The sequence below is a fragment of the Rhineura floridana genome, chromosome 18 (genome assembly GCF_030035675.1).
Source record: "Rhineura floridana isolate rRhiFlo1 chromosome 18, rRhiFlo1.hap2, whole genome shotgun sequence".
Classification (NCBI taxonomy): domain Eukaryota; kingdom Metazoa; phylum Chordata; class Lepidosauria; order Squamata; family Rhineuridae; genus Rhineura; species Rhineura floridana.
In genome coordinates this window covers 30,430,201-30,440,638 of record NC_084497.1, presented here as the reverse complement: position 1 = coordinate 30,440,638, position 10,438 = coordinate 30,430,201, and the positions used below count along the sequence as shown (strand labels likewise).

Genomic DNA, 10,438 nt, shown 5'->3' with positions numbered 1-10,438 from the left:
TTCTACTGCCCATTCACTCCCCCTCCTCTTTCACTCCACTTACCATGTATCTTCTAAAACAACAACACTTACCATATATACATTAATATAGGAACATCACAGAGCCCTGAGGCTGGATCAGGCCAGCGGCCCACCGAACCCCGCCCGCCCTGCTTACAGCGGCTGCCGTTCGTAGGGCCAAGAGCTCTGCTAGCACCCACCTCTCTCGCACCCTTCCCCGCCCCACCCAGGAGACCTGTTGGAGTCGCGGGGCGGCGCGGGAGGAGGCCGCCTGCAGGAGTCCCCCCCCGCCCCGAGGGTGTCGGGTCCTCCCGCCTGCCTTGGTTTGGGGGCGTGTCTGCCGCGCCTTGCACGTCCAAAGGGGCAGAGGCGGCGCGCCGTCGGAAGCAGCTCGGCCCCGAGGAGCGCGCAGCAACCCGGGCGCGCGGGCGGGCCCCTCCGCAGCTCGGTCCTGCCTTCGAGGCGGCTCCCCCGGCGGGCCGCTCCGCCTCTCCGGCTTCAAGCGCCGGGAAGGAAAGGAGCGGAGCGAGGTGGACGCGGCTCCGCTTGCCTCCTCGATGCGCCCCGCTGGGGAGGGCAGCGGCGCCCCGCGATGGGCTCCTGCGTGACCAAAGGTGAGCGCCGCTTCTCCTTCCGCCTGCCACCCCCAAGGTCACTCGGGGAGGTCCTCCCTCGAAGGACCCGCAGGGCGCCGCGAGGGGGCAAGGCTCAGGCAGTCCCCACCCACACCGGAGGGAGGGTGTCCGTCTGCCCGTCCAGGTTTTCCTGCCCTCTCTGGAGACCTGGAGCGCGCGCGGGGCGTGTGCCTGTCTGTTGATCTTTCTCCCTCCTGCCCGTCATCGGAAAGGGACGCACAGGCGCAGCGGGGGGGGTGTCCCCTGTCACATGTGCCAGGTTCGAATTCTCCCTTCTGCTCAGGACCCCTGCACAGCAGGCTATGGCCGGGGCGAGCGATGGTGAGCCAACCAGTGGTCCGAAGGCGGCTTCGACTGTTCTTTTGCAAGAAGCTGGGCCTGAGGGTAGTAGCGACTCCACCCTGCCCTCCGTTGCCCCCCCCCAGCAGCACCTGGGACCCTGAGGCTCCCTCTGAATTTGAATATACTACCCCCCTTTGCCCGGCATGACTAGCCTTTCCACCGTTACTAACTGAGATGGCTAAATGGGGCCTCCACACCCAGTAGCAGTCTACCACTCTGCCCACCAGCTTCTCATGGGGAGGGGAATCAACAGCAGTTGTGGGTTTCCAGGGAGCCATCTGCTTGGCCACTTTAGGAGGAAAGGATGCTGGACTAGATGGGCCCACCTTGGACTTATCCAGCAGCCTGATTCATGGGGTCACCATAAGTCATAATCGACTTGAAGGCACATAACAACAACAAGAGGTGATAACAGGTGGGGTCACCTGAGGTTCAAGCTGCTGCGGCATTCTGAGATGTGGTGCTCTGCACATGCTCAGTGGGACTCTTGAATTCCTCATAAAGATATGACCTTTGGAAGAGCCCAACAGGTACTGGGGCTCAACCAAAGCCAGGGACAAAGCACGTTAAAAGAGCAAGAGATCTCTTGGAGGAAGCAACAGTGAGTGGCAGCTTTCGAGTCACACAGAGATCTTCTCCAAGTGTTGAAGCTGTGCTGGATTCTTCAGGAGGCAAAGAAACTTCCCAAAGAGTTTCCATCTCAGCTGAGCTGGAGACAGATATTTGTAAGCCCCGTTTATAAACTCAGCAACTCTAACACGGAAAGGAGGCAGCAGCATTAAATAATGGTTTTCTTCCCAGTCATGGGGGAGAGACAGATGAAGTCTGAGGTGGCCAGTGGGTCCTTGTAGGGAAGGTGTTTCTGCGCAAGGCCGCCACCGGTCCCAGCTCCTGCAGATCCTCACTGCTCCAGTTGCTCCTTTTAACTCCTCTCATTTGCACTAGGCAGTCTGTGCTAAAACAGGCCAGACAGCGGTGATGAGCAAAGACTGAGAGGTGCAAAGCGGAGGAGAGAGGAACTCAGGGAAGAAGCGGGTCTCTGTGAAGAGGCAGCTTGACAAATGGAGGCGGTGCTGCTGCTGTTGCAAGCAGCTGCTCTTCTGTAGAGCTGGAGATGGGAAGGGGGGCTTGCTGCACGTGCTGTTGGGCTCCTTCCTGCAGAGCAAAGGGCGCTACTGAGGAGGGGAGGATTCATGAGAAGGAGAACCTTAGATTTAGCCTGGAGGATGGCAGGGACCCTCTGTCCTTCTGAGCCAGCCGAGGCTAAAGCTCTGCAGTTGGTTTACAGAGCTGGGAGGAGCCAGTCCTGGGCATATGAAGGTGTAACAAAGAAAATCACCTCTGAACATGGGCAGAATGCCTACCTCTTTCCTCTCTGCCTGGCCACCATCTGGGATTAGTAGGTGGGGAATCCTTAGGGGTTGCTGTGGGACAGGCTGTCGGCCTTTTCAAACTCCCCCTTCCAAAGCACACACACAGTCTTTTAAGGACATCCTTTGTCTTAAAGGGAGGCCTCCAAAGCGCCTTTTGAAAGACACAAACGGACTGAGCCTTGTAGTGCTGAATGCAAAGGAGCAGAGGCGGAACAGGGATTTGGGGTTTGTCTTGAGTCACTGGCTGTTGGGCGGCCTGCTGGCAGCTGCGTCATCAATTCCCATTTGAAATATGTTTGTTTTGCTGCCTCGGATGTGAGGTGACTAAAAAAATTAGCGCAGGAAGAGTCCTGTTGCTGGATCCGATGAAAGGCCTACCTAGTCTGGCCTCCCAACCAGGTGCCCCAAGGCAGCCCCCAAGCAGGGCGCAACGGCAGTGCTTTCCCCACTGATGACTCCCCAGTGACATTCTGTCTCTGGCCTTGGAGGCTGCAGCCTTTGATGGCCTCTGCCTCCTCCCTGAGTTTGTCCAATCTCCTTCTAAAGCCATCTCCAAGTTGGCTACCACCACTATTTCTTGTAGGAGCGAATTTCATCACCTCACAATGCGCTGTGTGAAGTCCCTGCCTTTGTCTGTCCTGAGTCCTCCATCCTTCAGCTTCTTTGGATGGCCCCACCTGGCTTCTGATATTATGAGAGAGGGAGAAAATCTTTCTTGACGCCATGCAGAGTTTTATTCACTTCTGTCATCTTCCTCGCCTTTTCTCCAAAGAGCCCCACATATACTGCACCCCTTCCTCACAGGGGAGTCGCTCCATCCCCTTGATCATTTGGGGGGCTGTTTTCTGAACCTTTTGTAGGTCTACAATATCCCTTTTGAGATGAGGCGACCAGAACTGTACACAGTATCCCAGATGCAGCTGTGCCAGAGATTTGTATAACAGCATTTATACACCCGCATTTACACACCGGGATGGTGTTATTTTCAATTCCTTTCCTGATGGTCTCTAGCATGGAACTTGTCCTTTCCATCACCAGCTCAGACCCAGGAGTCAGATTTTTTTGCCCCCAGCTGCATCACTTGACCCTTGCTTGATGTTCTTCCACATTCCCCCACACGTCTCCCTACACATCTGTGGCTAGCCTCTGCCCCATTATTCCAAAGGCTGCTGTTAGTTCAGATGTTTGGCACAATTTCCACCCCGCCCACCAAAAAGTGCTGCGCGCTCACATGAAACTGCAGTTTTTAGCTGCCCGTCAAACTGGCGCGTGGGAAGAAGGGCTTCCTGTTGTCTGTCCTGCACGATTGCTGCTGCCTCCGTCAAGCTGGCAAGTCCTTGTCTTTGGTGCCTTCCCTCCTCCAAGCAAGTTTTTATTTTTACATAAACACTACCTCTGCCTGCGGAAGATACAGCCAAAATGCAGAGGGGTGCTGAAAGGTTGCCTGGCAGGAAGTGGGCAGCCCCCTCGTTCCTCCTTGTGTGGCGGTGCTGCAAAAGGGTGTTACGGTGAGGAGCCATTTAGCAGGGGCTGAATTCCTTCCCTCCTGCTGAAACAGGAGTTGTCACACAGACTCTTCCGAGGCTGCTCATGATGGCTGCTGTGGCTTGGCCTTGCCATTGCGCTGGCAAAGACGCCGAGTGTGGCAGAGCAGGCAAAGGGGCTGAGCAATTTGGGGGGGGGGTCCTTCCAGGGAGGTTGCACCAGCCACACAGGGGAGGGGGCCGAGGCAAGAACATGCGGCAGGGAACAAGGCTGGTTCCTGCGGGTTGAGGAGGACTGCTTTGAAGCCAGGCGGGGGCCTGGTTGGTTCATGCCGGCAGCATGTGAAGTTGATCCCCTGTTCCTCCTCCTCCTCCCCCTCCTAAAAAAGCCTTTTCTGGGGTTTGGGGGAGGCAGGGTGTGCCAGAGAGGCAGGTGGGAGCGGTGCCCCACGAGAAACGCTGCTGATAGCTCGCTCTCTGGTCCTGTCTGGCAGAATTCTTCACAAGCGCCCACAAGGAGCAGCCCGTCGCTCCCCAGCTGGACTGTCCTCCTGCTGCCCCCCAAGGGAACCGCTGCCCTCCCTTTGCCCCAGAAAAGGACGACAAGGAGGTACCTGCGAGGCGTGGCTCACTGGCGTGGCTGGATTTATGCTCCTTTGTGTTTCGCGTAATTCACAGACGCTTAGGAACGATGGCGGCTCTTGGTCTGTCTGGCTCATTGTTGCTACACTGGCTGGCAGCGACTCTCCAGGTCTCAGGCAGGGATCTTTGTCCAGCCCTGCATGGAGATGCTGCCGGGGACCTTCTGCCTGCAGCACTGATGCTCTGCTGCTGAGCCACAGCCCGAGACCCTGGAGAACGGCTGCCGGCAAGAGCAGGCGGCACTAGGCCAGATGGGCAAGGCAGTTTCCTCCATTCACAAGCAGGGGGTGTGCCTGCAAAATGAAATCCCACTTTGCTGTGTGACGGCCCTGCGTGGGGGGGCCCTTTCTCCAGCGCTGCTCTCCCCCCCATCCCTGACCCTCTCCCCACCCAGCCCTCCTCTGTTCTGTGTCCGCAGGAATGCCTCAAAGACTCCAGCGGGCTCCTGCCTGCAGGTGACACGGGCTCCCCCAGTGCCTATCACGTGACGGCCCTCGCCACCTCTTCCCTGGTCGGTAGGTTCTTCCTCTTCCTTCCTCCTCGCAAGGCCGGTTCTTCCCCTCTGCTGCCTTCCAGAGCTGCTCCTGTGGTTGTAGGACCGCCTGAGGACTTTTTATTTTGGAGGGCTGCTGTGGGCCTTGTCAACCTGGCAAGCAGACATATGACAAATGGAGCTTCCTCAGGGTGCCAGCTCCTGGTTTCAGGGGGCCCTTGGAGAAAGCACCCACAGTGGGGCCCCTTTCCTCAGTGTGTTTCAACATGGCACCTGAGCTGCTGTCCTTGCCCTGCAACAACAGCGGATTTGCAGGCTCTGCTTGATGCGTCCCAGAGGTTGCATCCTTCCATTGAACAACACAAGGATGTACCTCGGTCCCTTTGGGTATTATTATGCTGTGATATTCCATTGTGTTTATTTCTAGCGGATGCCAGCCTGGCAAGACATATGGGCCGCTAACTCTGTAAAAACACAGCTGAAATCCACCGCATGGATCCCAGCCTACTTTATAGACATGTGCTGGGTTTTTCTTGGGTAAAAACAACGCAGGCAACTTTGATGAGTGCTGTGGGTTGAAGAGACACAGAGTAAGATGCAGGGTCACGGTTCTTGTCTTGATGCACAAAGCACTAAAAGATTTGGGTCCAGGCTGTCTGAAGGGCCCCCTGAGCCCTTCTGTATCCCAGCTCAGTCACCAAGCTCCAGAGGAGCTGTTAATTGTCCCCCACGTTGAGAGGCCCAGCAAGGCCCCACCAGCAGCCCGGCATTTAGTGTCGCTGGTCCCACACTGCGGAACCATTTTCCAACAGAGATTCAGCAGGTGTCCTTTTGCTTTTGACATCCAGGCACCGCTTGAAGTCTTTTTTTTAATATGCCTACCGGTCTTTGTAGCAGTTTAATTTTTAATTTTTCAGTGAGCCAGTCGCTTTAATGATTATCTGTGTTTAATGTTGTGTGCCACCCTGATATTTTGTGAGATGTCAGTGCAGAAATACTTTTATAAATAAAGGTTTATAAACTCGGTGAGAGGGGGGTGGCCAGCGTTAGCTGGGCAAGGGAGGAGTGAAGGGAAGAGGTCCTCTGGCTGGGGTTGTGTGGCATCCAGATTGGCAAGCGCGATGCTTTTGCCTGCCGTTTCCAAAGCAGCCACAGCCGGCGCGCCCTTCCAGCCTCCACTTAAAGTGGTTGGACATTGTGGAGATTAATATATCCTGGGGTGTTTGTTTCCATGGAAACCTCCACGCAAGAGTAGCAGCAGGGCTTGCGCGGAATTGGTCCCTCTTTGAGCTGCCTTCCGATGGCTCCAGCGCGCAGCTCCCCCTTCTGTTCGCGCCTGGGCTCAGTGTGGCTCCTCTTCCTCCGTCTCTGCCCCTCAGGCCTCGTCCGGACTATCAAGGACCACATCACCAAGCCCACAGCCATGGCCCAGGGTCGCGTGGCCCACCTCATTGAGTGGAAGGGCTGGAGCGCTCCCCGGACGGGCTGGGAGCAGGCGCTGACGGACGAGGAGATCTACGCCGACCTCACCGATGAGCTGAAGGAGGCATGGTTTGCAGCAGGTCAGCAATGGGGCTGGGTTGGGGGTGGGAGTTAGGGGAATGGTGTGCTTGGGGCAGGGGTTGTGGTCCCATAAAGGAGGCATCAACTCAAGAGCAAGGTCAATGCTGTCAGAGTGCTGAGGTCCCTCGGAGGACTGAGAGGTAATGCAGCGCCCCTCAACACTGCCAATGTGATTTAAGTCTTCGTGTGCACGTTTAACTTCAGAGTAAGTCTCCGTGGAACTCACTGGCACGGAAGCCTGGTTCAAGGGACGTTAGAGGGCATCGTATATCTGCTCTCAGCTGAGCGTCTCTTTCATGCCAGCAACAATCAGCTGCTGCTGCATGAACTTCAGGGGTCCTTCGCATTGGGATTAACTGTTATGTTGTCTCCTTCTGCATCTAAGCTAGGGAGGGAAAAAATCTGCTACCCCATTGCACCCTTGCACACATTAAAGGGCGATGGAAGGCCAGAGCTGACTCTCCCAGAAGCTACACTTGTCTCAAGCGGTGTGTTGAGAGGGGCAGCAGGATGAGTGCCCCCTACCTGCCAGAGCCCCTGTCAGGGCAGCTAAAACAAGCACCCCCTGTCCCCCACCAGCCACTTGAGCAGTTGACTGGTCCAGGCTCTAAAGTGAGTGAGGGGGGGCTCCTGGGTGGTGGCAGTGGGGCCCTGCCTCTGCTTCTGGTGGCTTGGGCAGGCCCTGTGGAGGGTGCTGCCTTCTGAAAAAGGCCACTGTAGCTCACTCTTTGTGGTCAGGCTGACCGAGATAGTTGCTCTCTACTCAGGACCTCGCTGATCACATCCACACCATATACATTTAAAGCACTCTTATACCACTTTTAACAGTCATGGCTTCCCCTGAAGCATCCTGGGAAGAACTGTCATTTGTTAATGGTGCTGGGAGTTGTAGTTCTGTGTGTGGGGTCTCCTAACAACTCCCAGCGCCTTTAACAAACTACAGTTCCCAGGGTTCTTGGGGGACGGGTTGGAAGCAAGAACTGTGAAAAGTGGGGTAAGAGTGCTTGAAATGTATGGTGTGGATATGACCTTTGTCAGGCTTCTTGGAAATGAAACAGGAGTAAGGCCCCATCTGCCCTGCACATTTAAAGCAGCATTAAACCACTTTAAATAGTCATGGCTTCCCCCAAAGAATCATGGGAACTGTAGTTTGTTAAGGGTGCCAAGGGCTATTAGGAGACCCCTGTTCTCACAGAGCTACAGAGTGGCTTAAAAAGTATCCCTTTCCCCAGGGAACTGTAGGAAGTGTAACTCTGTGAAGGGAACAGTGGGAACCCTTAGCGAACTACACTTCCCAGCGATGGCTGTCTGAAGGGGCAATATGCTGCTTGAAATGTATCGTGCAGGTGGGCCCTGAGGTGTGGCCAAATGTTCCAGTTCTAATCCAGAACCAGCTGCCGCAGGTCACGCACAAGCCTGATAGCCTGCGGTAGTCTCAGCTGCAAAATAGCTGTCGGCTTTGTTCCCAAGAAAGTATGGGAAATGAAGATAAAGAAGGGCAATGGCTTCTTTGGGGAAGGTTTGACGGTTCCCTAGGCTAAGCCTGACTTGCCATTTAATTCTGCTAGGCCTGCAAGAGTTCAGGAGCTGGGCTGCCTCCTTCCCTGACTTCTCCCTCCCTTCCCCTGTCCAGGTGTGGCTGCACAGTTTGCCATCGCCGAAGCCACGCTGAGTGCCTTGTCCTCCCTGGATGAAGAGGAGTTGAATTATGGGGGGATGTCACAGGAGGCTGCTGCACTCCAAGGTACCTCTTGTTCTTGCCTTTTTCTGTGGATGTAGCCAACCAAGCTCTACTCAGAGTAGACCCGTTGAAATTAACGGATATAAGTTAGTCATGTCTGTTAACTTCAGTGGGTCTCCTCTGAGTGGGACGAGCATTGGAGATGAGCCGTCATCTCTCAGTCATTGGAGGAGTTCATGAAATGGGTGGGGCCAGTTATCCCCTGGGGATGCTGTTGGTCTAGGACTGGGATAAGGAACCTGTGGCACACCCATCATTCCTGACTAGCCATGCCGGCTGCAACAGATGAGAGTTGGGAGGCCACAGATCTCCCATCACTCCTCTGGGACTGTATACTCCTCACTTCCAAATTTAGGAACATAGTAAGCCACCTCTTTCCGAGTCACAGCCTTGGTCCATCTAGCCCAGTATTGCCTGCACTGACTGGCAGCAGCTGTCCAGGGTCTCAGGGAGGAGTCCCTCCCAACCCTACCTGGAGATCCTGCCATGGGCTGAGCTGGGACCTTCTGCATGCAAGGCAGGGGCTCTGCCCCGGAGCTGCAGCCTCAGCTCCTTCCCAGAGTGGCTGATTCAGGTGTGTTACATTTTCATCGAGACTAGACAGCCCTGCGTGCTGCAGCCTTTCCTCACAAGGGCGCTGCTCCATCCCCTTGATCATGTCCGTTGCCCTTTTCTGAACCTTGCCCAGTCCTACAGTATCCTTTTTGAGGTGTGGCACCCAGAATGGGTTATTACAGTGTCTTCCAAATGGGGTCACATTAACAGAGTTGAATGGTGACATTTTTCTCGTCAGCCCCTTCCTGACGAGCGGCCACACACGGGATTTCTGAGTCTCTCCGGCTGTTGAAATGTAGGTGATGACCTCATCCAGGCAGGGATATCTTTCTGTCTTTCCCTTTTATTTTGCTGAGGTCCATGTATGTTGCTGACAGAGCGGCATAAAACGTCTCTATTCCTGGGCTTCTAGTTTTGCTGCCTCTTCTTCTTCCAGATCTGGGAAGCATCTACCCGCCGGGGAATTTGCTCCTCACCCTCCAGGGTGCTGTGAGCCCCTCCAACGTCACAGAAAGCCTCCAGGCCTTCTCTCTGTCGAGCTGCAAGTCCCCTGCTCCAAATGGGCACTCGCTGGGCAACAGCTGGAACAGCCCCATGGACAGCTTGGGAAGGGCGCCCCCCAGGGAAGGGGACCAGGAGAGCCCGGCTGGGTCCCTCTGGCTGCAGCAGAGCGCCACCTCCCTCCGCTACGTGGACAGCAGCTCCCTCTCGGAGGACGAGGTCTTTTATAACTAGAGGACAGACCGGTGGTGGTGGGGAGTCTCAGCCGTGGGTCAGCTGCAGCTTGAGCTTCTGAGAAGGATGTGGTCGTTGCAGGTTTTGTGAGGGGTTCGGCCTTTCCATTCAGTGGGCAAGAGAACTGATTTCTTGGGATTGGAGGAAGTTTTATCCGTGTCCCATTACGGCAGCATCACTCTGAAGAAGGTCACAGAGGTTAATTCTTTCGTGGTGCCATTCCTCCTTCTGGGGTGAACCCCCCAAAAAGTCCTTGTGTCTTGTAACAAAGGTGGGTATAGTCTCACGACAGCCCTTCTTTTAAACTGAATTGGGGTGTGTGTGCTGTGTTTGCCAGCAATGTGTTTTTAAGGTGGATCCACACAGGTCCGTTGGCGGCTGTCGATTTAGTAAAAGAAAATTGGGCGCTGTGTGCAACTCCAGTCCTTCCTGTATCTGTGTGACTAGTGAGAGCTGCCAAGTGACCCTCTTCTCTTTGCTTGCTTGATTCGCTGATGATCAGGGCAGATTCATTGCTGTTTCCTCAAGGGGAGCCTGCATGAAGGCTGAGAACGGCCTGCTTTGGATACCTACTTGTCCCACCACTCACCCGGATCCCCCAGCGCACTGTGTATATTTGTAAATAAATAAAAAAGATATTGCTCAGAAATCCCGAAAGCCTCCAGCGCTTGCACTCGCTCACCCAGAAGAAAGCTCAGCTGTGTGCAAGCTGCCCCCTGCTGTTTTTGGAAGCAGGGATTGTTTTATAGGAGGTTCTTGCACACTTTGAGCTGTTGCTCCAGAGCTCTGCTCCAGAGACCAACTCTGATGGCAAAGAGAGGGGACTTGCAGCTGATCTCAGCCGGATCTTCTCTGGTCCAAAGGGAGCTCTGCTA

At 55.1% G+C, this 10,438-nt stretch overlaps 1 protein-coding gene across 1 annotated transcript; it reads left to right on the top strand.

Moving 5' to 3' along the window:
- Positions 1–203: 203 nt before the first annotated feature.
- On the top strand, positions 204–10,238 carry FAM131C (family with sequence similarity 131 member C). The gene is made up of 6 exons (XM_061601583.1): positions 204–614; positions 4,329–4,444; positions 4,895–4,991; positions 6,349–6,531; positions 8,166–8,276; positions 9,265–10,238. The coding sequence occupies exons 1-6, from the start codon at positions 593–595 to the stop codon at positions 9,561–9,563; spliced, it is 828 nt and encodes a 275-aa protein (XP_061457567.1). The 5' UTR covers positions 204–592; the 3' UTR covers positions 9,564–10,238.
- Positions 10,239–10,438: the final 200 nt, after the last annotated feature.